We start from the raw sequence: 19,209 nt of genomic DNA on the forward strand, positions 1-19,209 counted from the left end.
ACTGATGTTAAAACCCACAAACCAAGCCAGAAGTCTAGGTGTAGTTATGGATTCAGATCTCAACCTGAACAGCCATATCAAGACAATTACAAAATCAGCCTACTATCACCTGAAGAATATATCAAGGATTAGAGGATTTATGTCTCAACAGGATTTGGAAAAACTTGTCCATGCATTTATCTTCAGCAGACTGGACTACTGTAACGGTGTGTTTACAGGTCTCTGTAAAAAGTCCGTCAGAAAGCTGCAGCTGATTCAGAACGCTGCAGCTCGAGTCCTCACTAAGACCAGGAGGGTGGATCACATCACTCCAGTTCTGATGTCTTTGCACTGGCTTCCTGTCCAACAAAGAATTGACTTTAAAATCCTGCTGTTGGTTTACAAAGCACTGAATGGTTTAGGGCCAAAATACATCTCTGATCTGCTGCTACCTTATGAACCATCCCGACCCCTCAGGTCGTCTGGGACCGGTCTACTTTCTGTTCCCAGAGTCAGAACTAAACATGGAGAAGCAGCGTTCAGTTTTTCTGCACCACATATCTGGAACAAAGTCCCAGAAAGCTGCAGGTCTGCTGAGACCCTCAGCTCATTTAAATCAAGATTGAAGACCTTTCTGTTTGCTGCTGCCTTTAATTGAACCACATTCAATTCATATATTAATACATTTCCTGCATTTCAGCATTTTACGACTGCATTTTATTTCTTGCACTGTTGTTTAATGTTTTAATGAATGTTCTTAATTGTTTTTAAATCTCCTTTTCTTTTGCCTTATGTTTTGATGCTTTTAATGGTTTTATGTGAAGCACTTTGAATTACCTTGTTATTGAAATGTGCTATACAAATAAACTTGCCTTGCCTTGCCTTGACCAAGTCTGAGTCAAATAAAACGTTTTTTTCATATTTTCACAACCATCCCACCCTGTACCCGATGATTCGAACATCCATCTTGCAGTTGGTGGAATAAATAACACCTCTTTCTGGTGCGAAACTTTACAGTGCTGCTGAGTCATGCAGCAGTTTGAAGAGGACAAGCCGATCTCTTGTCTGTGTGTACATGTCGTTGACTTGATTTTCCTTGGTCATAGTTGTTTGTAAACGATATTTAGGGTGACGTATTTATTTTTTTTGCATATTGATTTTAGCCCCAGATAGATGTTCCACAATATTCTGCAAATAAACAGGAAGAGAAAGTATCTCTATCTGGCTCCACCCTCACTGTATCCGTCTATGCGTGCACCGGGTATAGTAGTGCAGTTGTGCCTGAGTCAACCCGAGGAAAGTGATCTGAGGGAAACAGTGTAAGCGATACAGCTGTCCAACAGGGTGTGTGAGGTTAAAGTGGTGGAGGGTGACGAGTGTCTGATGACTTCTCTCACTCAATTTACGCTCCCCTTCTTGATGTATCAGCCCGGCAGCACGGACGCCATCGGTAGCTGCTCTTTGTGCAGAGCCCGACGACCCTCCGCACAACATGTCTGCCTCAGCCCAGTGTGTTCCCACTGCGATGGGGCAGTGCTGCATGTTAGCACCTTACCCACAGCGGCTGGAGGTATCTGCTGGAATCATTCGAACCGCAACCTCCAGACACCATGTGACGAGTTCTCTGACTGTTACGCACACTAGCATTGCCGCAATTAGATGAGCAAGTCAGTCATCTTGGTGTTGTACAATATCTGCACACCAATGTCTCGTAAATATGTTCCCCGACTTTTCTTATGTTAAAAATTCCAAGTCCGCTGACATCAGGTTAGTACAGTATTATAATGATTGGTAGAAATGGTGGCAACTAGAAAAACAACCCACTTTGGGATTAACTGGGATTATAACTAAGATTCAACAAGCTACCAAAGGGACCAATGAGTCCAGTTCTGTCTGGAAGCACAGTGCGCAATGGTGTGTGGGGCTTACAGTCTTATGTTTTGTCACCTTTCTGTACACAGATGGCTTCCCTCCAGTGACTGCACTGACACAAGAATTGTATATGAGCGCACAGAGTGAACCTACTGTGTGTCAATTAGTGGAGATGGAACCCTCTTTTCTGTCAGAGCCACACTCACTTTGTGATTTGGGGACGGGTGTGTTTTTACATCAAAATCTGCAGCCTAACAAGATCCCATCTTCTACATTGTCACTCTGGTTTTTCTCTCCTTCTGTTCCACTCACCTTCCTGTCTCTGCCTCTATCCTCATCTGCATTCTCTCTCTCTCTCTCTCTCTCTCTCTCTCTCTTCACCTCTTTCTTCCTCTCTGCAGTGAACATTTTTTCAGAACACCTTATCCCCCCCGGCTCTCCGGCAACTAAATATAGTGACTGGTGCAGACAGCTCGGCCTTATAACAAATGGTAAGCAGAGCAGAGCGGCGCCGATGGTAGCAGGAGCATACAGATGTGCTGTGGCTCCACTTCGACAATGAGCCACATGCATATGAGCCATGTAGCAGACACATCAAATGTAAAGCTGCAAACAATGAAGAGAAATGTACAGCTAATACAGAACAAGCACCACATGCTACAGCTATATTGCTATTAGAGAGTAACTGCACACTTCGATTAATTAGCTGTACTTTGTTGAAACACATCCATGCTGGTGGTAATATTGACATTTCTTGACAAATGTATTTTAAAAATCAGCATTCAGCACATACTGAAATCTGGTAAATCAGTGTTAATGACTGATGATCTGGCATTAGCAATGTGCTTTCCAATGCTAAAACATGAGTGTGTAGATGAAGTTGTTACATTTGACTCATTTAGTGGCAGGACAGTTATCTAGCTAACGTTAGCTTGATAATTCCACCATGTTTTCATGTTAATGTCACACTGGTTACAGACAATGAGTAGAACAGCGAACTGGAGAGCGTAATTCTTATCTCACGTGTGGTCTGACAAACAGAAAACCCATCAAATGTAGTGCCCCATGCTCCTATAGCCGTTGTGTTTGTAGGAAATTTGAGTGTAGAACTGTGTGTTAAGAAGTTATAATAGAAGTGTTTAATGATTCATATTTAAGAATTCATAATTGGTCATAATCATAAGTGTTTTGGAAATGCATAATTAGGCTAATCATAAAAGTGTTTTAGGATTAGTAGCTAGAAGAGTATCTTCGTAGAATTTGTAGACATGAAGCTTTTGCCAAAAGTTGCAAAGTCCTATCTTTTATATAGAATGTTTATCATAGAAGGGTTAAGCCATAACAGACAGTCATTGAATGTATTAAGAGTAAGGGTTAGGGACAGAGAGACTTCTAGACAGGCGATTATAGATCACACCAGGGCGAGGGTCCTGGAAGTTAGCCAATAGGAATTGAGATAGACAAAAGGGGAGGGGTTTCGAACTGTATGTGGGTGGGTTCATCAAAGTCTTTTTCTCTTATCGCGTTTTGCTTCCAGGGGACACACGTGTCTTCTGAGAAGCTGAGGGGAGTTTTTTGAACGGGGTTTTCGTTTGTTTTATTGTTTTATATTCCATAGAAGTAGTGTACTTCACTGTATAATTGTATTTGCTTCAGTAGGATTAAATTCCTTTTAATTGTAAACCAGTTTTGGCAGCGTTATTACGATGCGGCGCAGCTGAAGACTGCTGCACCGCGTGCGTACCGGCTCGCTCTCACGGTGGGGCAGATCGGGCTCCGACATGTTCCATCATCAAGTATTACAGGACAGGACGGCCGCGGCTAGCTGGTTAGCATGCTCATGTCAGTTCCTTTTTTTTGTAATGTTTTAACTAATATTCTGGCCGATCTTACACATTGCACATTTTATCATAGCATTGTATTATAATTTAAAAAAATAGTTCCGGAAGGCACAGATAAATGATTTCCATTTAGCAGTGCAGCAGATTGGCAAATGCTTGTTGTCTTATAGAGCTGACTGCTATTTCCTCCCGTATAGCCTTCCATCTTGCACAGGGAAGTGTGACTGCAATTCTGGAGCATGTGTAATGGTTTCTCTTTTAGCTTGTGGCTAAGGACTCACACTTTCTTTACTTTCCAGACATGTGAGAGATGCTTCTTTAACAGCCTACATCAGATTTACAGCAGCAATAAGCTTTGCCCAGCTACGTCTACGTCTGTGTTCCTAAATATCCCTCTTTAGAAAGAGAAAGATGGCTTCACATGCTTGTTTTCCACATCATTTAGAGGTTACACTTAGAATGGGCAAAATAAACTTTCTGAGAATCCTTTTTAAATGCTCTTTTGATCAGAAGAGGCCTGATGTTCTGCCAGAGAACGGCCACAGCTATGCTCCCTTCAGCTGGAATTTCAAAACTCTTTCCCTCAGAACGTTTGATGTCATCAGCCTCCTGTCAGACTGCGACATTATTTTCTCGGGCAGCAGACATTCAGAAGCCGAACCTTTACGTCAAAGGCAAGATAAAGTATTCCTGCGTGATCCAGAAACCACTTTCATCTGACAGAGGGGACAGAAATAAGATGCACAGCACTGTGGTGTAGATACCGGCTCGCATCACAACGGATCAATTTTCCAGGCATGGAAATGTTGAGGCTGCTGGATGTTCGATGCTGCAGAGTATTTAAAGGAATTGAAAACGCTATAAATGTAAGACTCTTCACTTCATTTGTATGGCACAACTTTGTGCTTTGAGGGTCAATCGAGGCTGCGTTTGAATACAACCATTTGAAATAAAGCAAAGAATGCAAACTACCTCCTCCACTGCCACTAGCAGCTGAATAGCACCAGAGGAGAGAAGCACAAAAGCCCACAGATCATGCAAGCAATCAAGAATACATCAAACGTCTGAGTGAATTCATCTGCTTGATTTGCTACAGTATATATCTGCTCTGTAAGAATGAAATGATAAATACATTTTGACATACAGACCATTAATGTGTTTTCAGTTTAACTTAAGTCAGCAAAGATGAATCAAAGAGCTTTACAAGGTTTCCATTGTCCCCCTCACTGCATGTACACCTAAAAAGCAACATGTCGTCCACCATAGCTTTCCTTCATACAAAGACCATCCAGCTGGTGAATCACTCATTCAATCAATAACTCTCATTCTGACTCAATCAGCCTTCTCCAAAGAAATGAAAGCCTGGGATTGGTGGACTCACCCAGAACACCGAGCCGGTAGTTGATTGTGATGACGATGACGTTCCCGTAGCTGGCCAGGATGCTGCCGTCGATCATGTTGCCGGTTCCCTCCATGTAGGAGCCTCCATGGATGTAAACCATGACTGGCTTCAACCCATTCTCATCGTGGATGTCTGCCAAAAAAGAAATAAAAAGATGTGAAATCTTACTTTGTATTTGATGTAGAAATTTAAAGAATATCCCCAAAACATGTACCTCTGAAAAACGATGGAACATGTCCGTGCTGCACTACGCCCATCAGGAAGAGCTCATTCATATCGTTTTAGATATCCGAGGGCAGCAGTGGAAAGTAACTAATTCAGTAGATTTACTCAAACATACGTTGAGCTGCTATTACTCTAGGATCTCTATTGGGTATTACATGTTAAAGTAAGGACATTCAGATAAACAGCATTAACCCCATGCAGGTAAAGCAGCAGGGAGGGGTGCAAAACAGATGCATGCATCGATTAGCGAAGTAGAACAACTACCCCAGGGGCCCCAAAACCATCAAGGGCCCCATGCACAGTGGCCCCAAGCCACATTCTGGTTTTAGTTCCTTGAAAATGTCACTTCTATACACCGTATACAGAAAGAGCCTGAAAGTAGACATTATATGTATGTCACTTTTGTTTCCTGTTTGGAAAACCACAAACCCATTCTTAGCCCAAAAGGCTACAATGAAAGATATGAATAGCAATTACATATGTGCAGATCCTTTACACAACACAGTACACAAATACAGAAAGATTACCAAATACGTTTTACAGCATAGTGCTCTCTGTTGAACAGACCTTGCAGTGAATACCAAATATATATCTGACATCATCCCACTGAAATGTCTTATTACGATACTATTTGTTTGCCTACATATGCATCAATACCAATATAGTTCCAATGAGCAAATATCCTTCTCTATATCTGGCTGATGTATCGGCCGGTCTCTCTATGAAAAAGCCAATACACAGATCCAACAAGGGACCAGAGGCTGAATGCATCACATACTGCAGGGGACAACTCAATTTACTGTCTCATTCTACAGAGACAAAGAAAAATCCATCGAAACAAATTGAAATGTATTAGAATTACATAGAACTTCTACATCTGGCAGCTTTCAATGACAAGTTAAAACACTTCTACCACAACTGTCTAACAACTATCTAACACAACTAAAGTCTCCAATAGAGACGGTAACAGCGTGGAGTAGATCACGGCCGCCTAGGAATCAACAACCAAACACGGTGTCTACATAACAAGCAAACTAGTTTGACCGGTCTTGACTTAACACTGATCATTGGTACGTACAGCACATAAGAGGGATAAGATGATGTTAGAGATATGAATCTCCAGCAGACTCTGAAAAGAATTTCCACGGCTTTAACTCTGCAATCTCTTCATCTCCCCTCCTGCCTGCTCCATTTGTTCTTTGTATAATTTGCAGGGAATGCTGCAATTAGGCCAGGTGAATACCTTGTTTATGAGGCTCTCCAGTAGTGATTAAGCGTGGTGATTAGTACATGTGTAGGTGGTGATTATAAATTAAGAGCGGGGCCCTTTGCATGAAAGAAGATTGAAGGAGAAGATGAATCCTCCCATGGAGCAGGGCTCACAGTAACTCAGCCAGCAGCATCTTCATCATCAGAAGCCCTCAGCTGATGTGAACATCAAGTCGTCTGGGTGCTCTCTACCGAGGCGTGTAACAGGCAGCGTCTGTGGACAGCTTTCTCTCACTTCACTTCTTTTTAACCCACGAAAAAAACCAACCTGCAAAAATAAGAATTATTGTTATCCTCACATGGCCTCACTCTTTTCTAGACCTCCTGCACTACAGTGAGCTTTGGTTGCCTGGAACCAACAGCTGAACGAACCCATTATCCCCGGCACTGCCGACCAGGCTGCTTGGAAGTCTCTCAAATGTCATTCGGGATGAGAGCATCTGCTGAGGAAAATGTCAAATTGAGAGGCGAGCTGGCCAGCGTGTGTGCTGCCAGTGTGAGACATTTAAAGCCAAGATTTTGTGTTCAAAAAGTGGCCTCGATTTACCCCAACTGCAAGGAGTGGGCCTTTGTTTGAAACACACTTATATTAGAGAATATATTGAGTTTACTATGAGTTAGGGGGTTAGAGGGTTAATGGATCAAATGTAACCCCAACCAGAGAGCTTGGTGGGGGAACTGTTGCCTCTCTAACCCTAATCCTGCCACCAAATGAATGGATTATGCCCTTTGGGTTTTCATGTTAAACGTCGAAGCGTTGACCTGCATTAGAACGTTTAAAGGTTAAATATGTTCAAACCAGACAACAAAGAGAATCAGCATGACTGCTGTGGAAATATACACTATGCTGAGTTTACTGCTTGAGCTGTTGAAGTCGAGGTAATTCCATCTATCCTCAATGTCCTCTACACCAGTGATTCTTAACCATCGGGCCGCGGCCCACAATTGGGCCGCGAGTGCCACCTAGAGGGCCGCAAAAATTTCTCCCTGTTGCGGCTCCCTGAGTCTACATCAGGGGTCCCCAACTGGTGGACCGGATCTGGACCCAGGCCCTAAATCCAATTGATAATTCGGAATTATACATATTAGGCACTGAGTTTATACTTTAACCGGCGCGTCTTATCCAGCCGTTACGGCACTTGTTAGGCGATGCAGGAAACACACCGACCAATGCATTGTAAATCACATCAGGTGATGCAGCTCAATATGAGTATTCTGACAAGTTTCCTGACTCGAGCGAGGTTTACACACACCGTGACACACGGGGGAGAGACGAGGAAATAGAAAGAAGAGCAGGGAAATTGTGCCGATCGAAGAAGTTATCTCGCATGACGTTCTCCAAAAAGAGAAACGTGTTCAGAGAGAATATAATTTATAAGCATGAATGAACAGAATCTTCTATGTTAATTATTCCCACAGGCAGTTAAATCCAAAAAAAGAAAAGTCACGGAGGAAAATAGAGAGTTTAATCTGCGTGGACGTCTTAATTTGCTTTCACTGCCAACGATGCTGGCTGACCTGTATGCTTCCAGAACAAGCACACAGCATGTGCTGAAAAGTGTCATGCTGGAGATGAGCGACAAAGAGCGACTTCTCAGCTGCTGCAGAAAACTCTCCTCTTCATAAGAGCTTGATATTGTTATATCAGGTAAAATTGCAATAAAATGTCAAGAATTGTCTTTATTCTTGTTCTATATTTTCATAAATACAACAAACTATAGTTTTTGTATTTATAATACAACTATATATATGTAACACTTTATAAGCTGTGATATCAAATAGCTTTTGCAGCTCCAGACACATTTTTTTGGTTTTATTTGAAGCCTTCAAAAATAAAGCGACACTTAGCGACGAAACATCCAACGCTGGTGGGAAAGCCTGTTGGGCTTCTTGTTGTGTATGCAGGTTTACATACACATGATAAATAAATGTCTTTGTGATCATCACATTGTATCATCTCATTTATTTGACAAGGGTTTTGCTTGTTAAACTGTAAGAGGATTTAATATAGTTATTGAATACAAATCAAACCAAGAGTGAGATCAATTAGTTAAACTAATACAGTGTTAATATTTGAATGGGCCCGGGACACTTTGTACTTGAAAAGTTGGGCCCGAGGTCAAAAAGGTTAAGAACCCCTGCTCTACACTGCCTCTATCAGTGACTGGCTGTATTTGGTCACGCTGACCTTCAGACTAAGCCATTATCTCAACACCTGTTTTATTAGGAAGTTAAGTGTGTGCTCTGGAACATGAATGTTATTTGAAGTCACCTCTGTAATTTAAAATGCATGCCACTAGTTTTGAGCTTTAGTCTGCGCTGTGTAATTAGTTTAAAGAGCATGCCCGCTCCCCCCCCACAGTCCACACCATGTACTGCTTTCTCTTCCAGCTGTGGCAAGGTGCACAACGGTGTGCAGCTGGAAAGCCGGCTTTACTGTACATGATGCACCTCAGTAGACTTGGCAGAAAAGCAACACAGCCAAGGAGCCAAGGAGGCGCAGGGCAGGAGGAGTGTATCATTCTCCTCCTCTGCAAAAGAAAACAGTGAGGCAAAGAGTAGAAAACAACCCACGGTGACAGGTTATTAATCTCCGCTGTGCTCCGAGTGGGTTGCTAATCCTGCAGCCAATCAGGATGAGAGGGGGAGGGGCTCTAAAACGGTGACTCCGAGGAGTAGCGGTAGGGGTCAGCCCGGGACGCCGTCCCCGGACAGATTCACTCCGGTTAAATACACACCTGCTAATTACGGTGGCAGGACGGCCGGCTGGTGTCAATGACTTCCTGTTTGTCATTCAGTTCCACATTAAACGAGGCCCGGTGGAGCAGTGTGGGCGGCGGAGACAACCGTGTGGAGGCAGATGCACATAAAACAAGAGCGCTGCCATTAAGTTGTCATAGTCTCTAACTGATATGCATCTGATGGTGGCTGCAGGCCTCTGTGGGCTCTGACAAAACTATTCGGCTGGCTCTCCATCAAACAAACAGGTACATTGACTGTTACTGCCCATCTCTTTCTGTGTAGTGCAGCGACAGATCAGAAGTCAGAGGGAGAAGGGGGGGCGTCCACTCAGGGCACTTCGATCAAACTTTGAGATGCCCTGCAGAACTAGAGCCAGGTTTTATGGCCGGGTAAGGAGCGGGTGGTCTCGGGGCACCGTGTCCCAGTCCTGTCAGCGTGGAGTGCACTTAAAACTGAAGAAGTCCAACTGCTTCAAGTGCTCTTCTTTCTTTGTGCGCCGCTCACTGTCTCTGCACTCTCTCGGGCCCATGGTGCTGCCTGGGTGACTGTGCAGCGAGTTCGTCCCGGACATTCATCACTGCCACCCGGGCTGGAGGGATAATATATTCCTCCAGTGGCTGCGCGGCGGTGCACACATTACTCATCTTTATATGGGTGGGGGGAGGAAGGGCATGGTACCGAGCTTGTACCAGGGGGTCTGTCTGAATGTTTCCATCGCTTTCAGCGTATTCTACTGTTAGCTGGATGAATACAAATGGCAGCTCAAGGGAGGCCATGTAGAGTGTGCTCCCCGTCGCTGCCTCTGCCGCCCCCTCCCCCGCTATCGCTGCCACACAGCCAGTGGTGTATAAAGTACTCAAAAGCCATACTTGAGTAAAAGTAAAGATACCTTACTGGAAAACTACTCAAGTAAAAGTAAAAAGTCACCTCTTAGAATACTACTTGAGTAAAAGTCTTAAAGTATCTGATATTTATTGTACTTAAGTACAAAAGTCCTTAAGTATCAAAAGTAATTTTCTGACATTAAATGTACATCATAACCTGAACATTAAATGAACATCATAACCTGTTCATTGAACGTAAAAGTACAAGTAAATGCTGTTAATAAAAAAGCAAAGGGTCAGAATTTTGAGAATTATAAAGTTTATTCTTTTAAGTGCTGTGGCACCATGACCAAGGACATGGAGCTGTGTTGAACATAATTGAGTTGGCTGTGATCCATCCAGGAGCAACAATGTTCAACATAATATATTGTACATAACTATACTTTTGCATCTACTATGAACTTATCATCATAATTCTCCGAAAAGCAATATGACACTATGAAGGAGTTGTAACAGTGTGTTTATAAGTATGCTCATTAGACTAGAGCAGCGGTTCCCAAACGTTTTAGGCCGCGCACCCCCTTCTACATCCCGACTGGGTTCGCGCACCCCCCCCCCCTTAATAAAAAAAAAAAAAAAAAGAAGCAACAGAGCCTTTTAAGCCTTCATAGCCGCATAAGAATCGGACCAATGAGAGAACAGTTTGCTCGCGCGTGGCATTTGTTTACAATATTTAGTCCGCTGTTAAATGTTGCAGTGTGAACACAAACCGAACAAAGGAGCAACTGCAGCAAAGCAAACGAACTGAAGGTGTGAAAACGCCCTGAAACACTGCAACAAAGTTTCAATAACTTTCAGTGACACAAGGCGTCACTTTTAAAGAGCAATACGGATGCAAGCACACACGCACAGGCTCAGAGGCAGATTATCACATTTAATTTACAATTAATGACCGACTAATGTAGCCAGGATGTCTTCGGACAAAGCATCGATGCGGCGCGACACAGTGTTGTTGGACACCGGGATCATGTCCAACTTTTTTGCTTCTTTCTCCCCAATCATACATTCCACCATCTCTCTGGCAGCTGGCGAGCTCACGTCTTCAGTGATTGTGTGCGGTAGCCCCTTTCTCGCTATTCTGTAACCAGATATGAAGCCCGTAGTGCGTCATTTATAGACCCAACACATGAATGAGACTCCAGTTGTTTTTGGCTGTTTTGTAACTCCTCCAATTTCGATATAAAGAATGTAAGGGGCTTTTGACTTGCACTGGCATGCTTGGTGTTCAGGTGGCGACGTAAATAAGAGCTTCAGACTGTTAGCCAGAACCTCACTGCACACCACGCACTGTGGCTTTGGGGAATCTGCGTTGCCAATCCAAGTGAAGCCCAGACACAGATACTTTTCATCATATTTCCTCTTTTTTTTCCCAGTCTGATGCTCACTCTCGTTTCCTCTTTTTCACCTTGACTCCGCGATGGGCCGATGTGCTCCCGATTTGTCTGTGCTGCACCTCTCCGTTCCCCTCACCTCCGATTCCTCTCTCTCTCTCTGTCCCTCTCCTCTTTTACGACTGATAGCTTCAGATGTCCCACCTGACAGTTTTTAAATTAAAATTACATTTTGTTTTTTATATTTAATATTATTACACCATCAGACCGCCATTACACTTTTCCTCTCGCGCACCCCCTAGAGGCAGCTCGCGCACCCCCAGGGGTGCGCGCACCCCACTTTGGGAATCCCTGGACTAGAGGATGTAGAGGGCAAATGCATAATATTATGTTCAGCAAAAAATATCCACTTGATGCATCAGGTCAGTGTTTAGAGAAAGGACACCTGCCCTGTAAACTCCTGTGGGCCTGATTTGAACACAACAGACAAAGGTTTTGCTCAAGCTGAATCTGCAATTGGGCGACTGCTACCATCATAACTCCATCTGATCATCCACAACATGACTCAAATATCAAAACATGATCAATACTAAAGCAGCAACACAGTCATTACTTGAAACTGAAAAATGTCCTGTTCATCTTCAAAAGAAGTTGGTTTTCAAAATTGCGAGAATTCAGTCTCGCTCTTCTTGGGCTGAAGACTCGTCCTGCGATGCTAAATAGCCTTTCACAGGCCGCTGAGGCAGGTAGAGGTGTGTTCAGCGTCACAGACAGCTTGCGCACTGCTGCGAAGGATTTCACTAATGCTAACGCTGCGCTCTCGCGGCTCCTGTCAATCCGTGTATATAGCTACAGCTAACGTTAGCCAACTAGTGCTGCACAACTGTCAACACTTCCTCAGCTCACTAACTCGCTAGCGATCCACTGATGTTGGTCTTCGTCACCACCGTCGTTTGTTGCGGGAGTAGCAGGTGCTTCCATTTCTGCTTCCATCATGAAATCAGTCATCGTAGAGTGGAATTCTACTCAGGTAGTCGCCCGCTAGCTTATAGCATGTAGCATCCTGGGCATCACTGGGAATCAAACACCGCGGCTTTGAGAGCACTTGTTTGCAATTGCGCATTAACGTGATTAACCAAGGTTTCAGGGGAAATGTATCGGAGTAAAAGTATCCGTTTTCTTTGCAAAATGTAGTGAAGTAAAAGTAAAAGTAAACATCAATATAAGTAGTAAAGTAAAGTACAGATACCCAAAAAAACTACTTAAGTACAGTAACGAAGTTACCCAGTCCCACATGCACCGTCCTGCTGCCACAAATAATCTCTACAGTCAATCCCAAAGACAGGTGATTTGGAGAAGACTTTGTTTGGGTCGCAAAAGAACATTTGCTGAATTTCTTCCAAAGTCTTTCATTTAAAGTCTCTATCTGCAGTACACATGAGGGAGCCTGGATGTGGGTATTGTTCTGATAATTGAAGCCTGCATTTAACACTGAATGTGATATGAAAGGCTGGAGTACATTCTGTCTGTTTTACTGATAAGAGGAACACAATGAAAGCCTGTTAACTCCATCTAAACATATTCATTTGATGTATTAATCATTTCAATTTTGTTTTCAAGGACACTTGCAGAAAAACAAAGTTGTGATTTTTCAAACATCTCTTGTAAATAGCTGGTTTACCTGCTGAAGATGGTTTATGTTGATGGTCAGGAGCATTCATTTACGTATAAGTTCACTCACAGAAAAGGTTGAGACAGCTGAGAAACAGAGAGGTTATGGAGCTCAGAGAGTCTTTTCCTGAGATTAGAATAACACAGATGTGATCCTTTAACGCACCAATTTCTGCTATGGAACTGGCAAACAAAGCCACAGAGGGCCAGATTTACATAATATGTAACAGCGCAGGGCAAATTTACACTGCGCCTCTCATTCAATTCCAGCTCACAATTTGCATGTAATTAGCACCTGAGCTAGCACAGCAGCAGCTCATTACACCAGCAGTGGAGACAGTTCAGAGGATTTATCAGAAATGATAATGTGATGCTGAGTGATACTCAGTGATGAAGCAACAAAAAGTTTTACATTTACTACTGAGAATACAAATCTCACTGACTTACAACATTGCCAAACTTGTAGTCTTATTACTCAGTAGAATACTGAGACAATCTGAGGCTAATGCAGTGTGTTTGGGGTCAACGGTTCGATCCTCGACTGGGACGTGTCGAAGTGTCCCTGAGCAAGACACTGGACCCCCGGCTCCCCGGGCGCCTATCATTGGCAGCCCACTGCTCCCATACAGGGATGGGTCAAATGCAGAAGTCAAATTTCGTGTATGTGTAAATGTATATGAAATGTATAAAAAATGGTTTCTTTCTTCTGTACATGGTTATTAATCCTTCATTGAATGTCAAGTTAAATGAACAGAAAACCACAACATACACTTCCTTCTTTGGTTGCTGTTATATTCAGCTTAAACTATAAATATATTATATGAATTATATTCAATAAACGGAAGCTGTTCATTTATGAATGACAGCTGTAATTGTTAAGAAACCACTTTCCATGTAAATCCTCAAACAACATCCCACAACACTTATCTGGTGTCTCTTCATCTCTCCTCATCCATCCCTCTATCAAACATGTAAGCGGTTCTTCAAGGTTGTGTCACCATGAAGGAAATATGTTGTGCATATGGAATAAAAAGCATGAGGCACTTTTGGTTTAAATCTACATACAGTAGAGTTCCATCTAAACCGATGAGGACAAACGCTGACATAGTCCTAATTAAATAAACTCTAGCACGGTTATGTTGTCCATAAATGTTATATTTCTGTTTCTATTTTATGGTGTAATAGTAGTTTCTTAACACTTTCGTCACTGTCAGTTATGTGTTCTGGTGGAGAACACTAACCATTTTTCATTTTATTTCAAATATGCATCATGTGTATTGGTGGATAGACAGCAATAGTCTGACTCTGCATTAATTGCAGAACGACAAAGAGCCATCGAGGCTTCATGGAGACTCAAAGTGTTCAAACATGAGTAAACAGCGCTACATAAACAATAACAGGAACATATATATATACTACAACTGTGGAATAATCCAATAATGATGTCACAAGAAATACTTTGTAATTAAAAGTGACATTGGGAAATAAACATTCTTTGGGAAAAGGGACATTTTTCAATAAAAACTGCTGGAATTACATAAAAACGACTTGTAATGAGGTCTTATTGCAAACAAGAAATGGGGTTCTTAATTTCATATTAATGAGCTGGGATATAGTTGGATTATCTTTCAATTTCATGGTGATGTTACATGTAACACAAGGATGACATACATCATCTGCAGAGGTCATACTGTAAACATGTCTATCGTGAGGAGAACGAGTGAAGTCATTTGATTTGATCACAGACGGTTTATTTTTGTATGATTGGTCAAAAAATAGCAAACCAGAAATAAAATCCCCTGTCTCAGGTCGATGACATTCATAACTCAATGAAGAATAGATTCAAACCCTCGGTTTCATAGACCGTCCCCTGATCAACACTCGGCTCACATTGCTGCATGGCTAATGCTAAGTCATGTAGAAGAATGCACGGTGAGGATTATGTCAAATATCACTCTCTGGAAGAACTGAACTGCCCATGTCATTCAGAAATCAAACTGCTTTTTCTGGCACTTGCATGTCTCTCCCCCGCAAGACAAATGGTGCCCTTTAACTGAAATGTCTCCTTTCCCCCTCCAGTCATCGAACAGTCCCCGCAGATTACCCGACACAGTGCAGAGAAAATACCGCACTATCGGGTTATCATCATGCAGAGGAGTGAGGTGTTAATAGAAGAAAGAACAAAAGCCTTGCAGAGTTTCATTTCCTTTTTGAGCCACCGATGAACAAATGTCCACTGTCACAACATGGGTTAGTACTCATGCTTCACCAAGCAATGGAAGAAGGAAGAAAAGAAATGTCGCGAAGAGAAGAGAAGGGACATGATCGTTTTAAAAATTAAATTCATCAGAAGAGACTAAATAACATGCAGAGCTGAATTGAGATGACATTTGTATCGGCAACGACGGGTGAGTAAGCATCACTGAGACCTCCTTCCTGTTTAGAGGTGTCCTCTCTCCACGGGACCCTCTGGTTTACATGAGTCCAAGGAGGACAGAGGTTGATTCAAAAAGAAAAAAAGCTGAGCGCACTCCAAAGCACTTCAAGGGGAGTAGGAAAGAAGGGGAGAAGGGGGGGGGGGTCTGCAGGTTTGAGGTAAAAAAAAAGAGGTCTGCTGTCATGCACAAGTGTCAGGCTTTTATTTTGTTGGTCAAAAAGGGGGGAAGAGATAGGAAAAATACCTTCATCACCACCACCATCATTACTGTTGAAATCAGCGCCGTGCGTGTTTGAGTTGGCCCCTATAGTGTTGAGGAGAGAAGTAGAATAAGGGGAAACATTTCAACGGGAAAAAAAGAGAAAAAAGTAAAAAATAGTTTTTCAGCCAAAAAAGAAAAAAGAAAAATCATTAAAAAAATGTATGAAAAAGGTCGGGGTGCTGTGTGGGGAAAAAACAAGTGGGAACAAATTGATAGTGAGCTGAACAGCCTCACGTGTGACGGAGCGTCTTTGACTCACAAGCAGCACAACGGCAGCACCAGAACAGCACATAGTGACCAAGGTCACTCTCATTAACGGCTGAATTCACAAAGAACGGATTAGATAAAGCCAACATCAGTCACATCGGATGCCATTCATTATCATTGTCAAACTTGAAAAGTCCTCCACTTTTGGACAACTATAACATGTCGTTCCAAGTATGTATATTTTACAGATATGTAACATAACAAAAGATGTCTTATTTGTTCTATTATCCTCTGTTTCTAGTTCCCTTCGCATACACCTAGTATTAGTAAAGTATTGGTAGGCTACTACGTACTATAGTAGGTGTTTGAATAGTCGCTTCATCCAAATTCAAAAAAGAATATATTGTTATTTGGCAATAATTATTCTTCATTTTTGGACGTTTGCTTATTCTCTAAGAGTGAGATGAGAAGATGGATTGTGCCGCCATCACCAGTCTACGGTAATATTTTATGCTAGTTAGCTTAGCTTAGCCTGCCTCTGTCCAAAGATATCTGCAAACAACTTTTTAAACATATTAAAAAAGGAGAAAAGTGAGAGAAACATAAAAATCACTGTTTCCAAATGTTGCAGTTCGTTGGACAGCTGACGGATGCCGGTTGTTACGGGCAAATAACATGCTTTGCGAGTTTTTCAGGAGCTCAGCCGTCAGAAAAATAGTGACAGTCAGCGATGGGAATAATTGACACAGTAAACAGAGAGCGCAGAAACATCTCAGCCCTCAGCGCAGTCTGACAGGACTGACTGAGCACACCAAAAGGAGTAACATCAACGGCACTGCTCACCGAACAGCTTAACGGACAGGTTTTGACTTGTGAAAGACGGATATTCTCCATTGTGGTACTGCCTGTTCCCAACATCATATATATATATATATGTGTGTGTGATCTGGCTCTCTCATCTGAGGGCCTGTCAGCAGAGTCAGACCTCAAGTCAACTGCATTAAAAAGTCTCCTTTTACAACTTTTATTGTGAAGGACTGTGTTCTAATTCTATTGAGTTGTTCTATTGCTGTTCTATCCTGGATGAGGGATCCCTCCTCAGCTGCTCTCCCGAAGGTTTCACAGAGCCAGCCGAGTACTTTTCTACAGTAGCCCAGAACGGACAAACCAAACGCTGGCTCTAGAGAGGGCCATTTGCCTTTCTACGCCGGCCAACGTGATCCTCCTACCTGCTTGGCACTCGGGGTGAGATTCAGCTGGTTGCAATATTAAAACCTCATCACTAGATGCCACCAAAACCTACACACTGTACCTTGAATACAATATGTTTTGTAGCGATGTTCACAGCATGTAAGCTGAAGCATCCGCCAGCCCTCATAGGACCATCGCACCAGGACATTTCCCGAACTTCCCGATGGCCCTATAATCTTCTCCTCTCACTCTCTGACAGAAAGGGTTTCCCAAAATGTTGAATCCTTCCTTTAAATGTACAATCTGATCAACACCCACCAAGCGTTAATGTCTTCAAACTCAAGTCTGTGAGTTGAGTCATGAAACAGTGAATGAATATAAAGATGTTGTAAAAACTCCTAGGAGCTTTAACACCACAGTGTTAAAGCTCACAGTGTTAAACCACAGTGTACCTTTTAAACGTGAGCTATCCTGTAACACATCTAACTAGAAACATGTGACTTTGAGACGAAGGGACCGGAAATGTGACAGAAACTGCTTCATTTCCAGGTTTCCGGACTCATTCCTGCACCTCTCTGCTGCTGCTGCACGTGCCCTGTAGTGAAGTGAAGCATGCTATAAAAGGGTTTTGCTATAAGAAAATAAAATAAAATGAAAGTGGTCATTCTCCCAATAGTCCTTGAGCTTTAACACTGTTCAGAGGGCACCATCTCACTGTGCCACAACCTCCATGGTGTGCTGTAACGTTCACTGATCAACAACTGGTGGAGAATAGGTCTCAACAGGCATTATGTGGCAGCATCGCTGGGATGGTGGAGTGTTTGCAGAATACTGCCAGGGCAAGCTGCACAAACACGGGCTCGTGCCATGTCAGTGTACTAGGCCGAGCGTGAACATTCACATCTGCTCAGGCTGTTCACACACACACACACACACACACACACACAGATATATGCACAACATAATAATACAAGAAAACAGGATACAGTACATTTTGATATATATGCACCTTATGAAACCCATATTTCACATTGGTTTTAGCATTTAGTAGCATGGCGCTTTCTTTACCCAGAGACGTAAAATGCATGTTATTGTAGTAAGCAGGTATTGGTGTATATGTTGTCCGATTTGCCCCAAACACAGAATATAATGGGGAAGAAGCTAACTGGAGCAAAGTACAGTTGATGTCAAGAAATGTGACCTCATGAGTGTTTAAACCAACATAACCAACCCAGTGCAAACAGGATCAGAAGCCGTTGCATTGGTGGGAAACGCTCCAACAGGCCTCATCTCATCAGTGTGACTCACGGTCAATAAACGGTTGCTCATTCTCTCTCTTCTGTGTTGAGTGTCAACAGGCCATTTCTTTACCTTGCATTGATTTATATTTATTTCATTCCCGCTGAAGTGTACTGGCTCTATGCACTGATGCCATGTTCTATTGTTAAACTGTAAAATATACTGCATCCATTACATATTTATGCCCCAAGTGTTTGATATGAAGTGTATGTATATACTGTATACATATATATATACATCTGCATTGACCCAAAAAAATCCTCGTTGCTGACTAGACCTTTATCTTTTATTGCATAAAATTGGCACCTTTTAATGTATAAAAAGTACTTATTGCATTCATGTTTTTGAGTTTTTAGAACGTAAACCTATTTTCCTCAGTTTCCTGACTTATGGATGTTTTTTTCGCAGTAAAAGTAACATTTTTTAAAATGTAATAGTTATACTTGTTACTGATCAATACAGGTATCTAACTGTGTGAACCAAGCGGAAAGGAGGCAAAACAATTATTAGGCAGACTGTGGCTGCGTCGAGCACAGATGTGGGCTCCACCAGACATAGTGGAAGTGCTGACTTTACAACCTGCAAATTACATAATCA

The 19,209-nt window shown here is 42.4% G+C and overlaps 1 protein-coding gene across 3 annotated transcripts in view; it reads right to left on the bottom strand.

Moving 5' to 3' along the window:
* nlgn4xa (neuroligin 4 X-linked a) overlaps nucleotides 1-19,209 on the bottom strand; it is a gene marked incomplete at its 3' end in the record, with an annotated part of 95,223 nt that overhangs the window by 51,833 nt on the left and 24,181 nt on the right. For 2 of the 3 annotated variants that reach the window (XM_079296386.1, XM_079296387.1), the window contains exon 2: nucleotides 5,074-5,226. In XM_079296386.1, the coding sequence (XP_079152512.1) occupies nucleotides 5,074-5,226 (153 nt within the window). Of the gene's footprint in view, nucleotides 1-5,073; nucleotides 5,227-15,897; nucleotides 15,958-19,209 lie in introns of all 3 variants that reach the window. The other variant, XM_079296385.1, reaches the window with a different exon arrangement.

Source organism: Melanostigma gelatinosum (genome assembly GCF_949748355.1).
Source record: "Melanostigma gelatinosum genome assembly, chromosome: 24".
Classification (NCBI taxonomy): Eukaryota; Metazoa; Chordata; class Actinopteri; order Perciformes; family Zoarcidae; genus Melanostigma; species Melanostigma gelatinosum.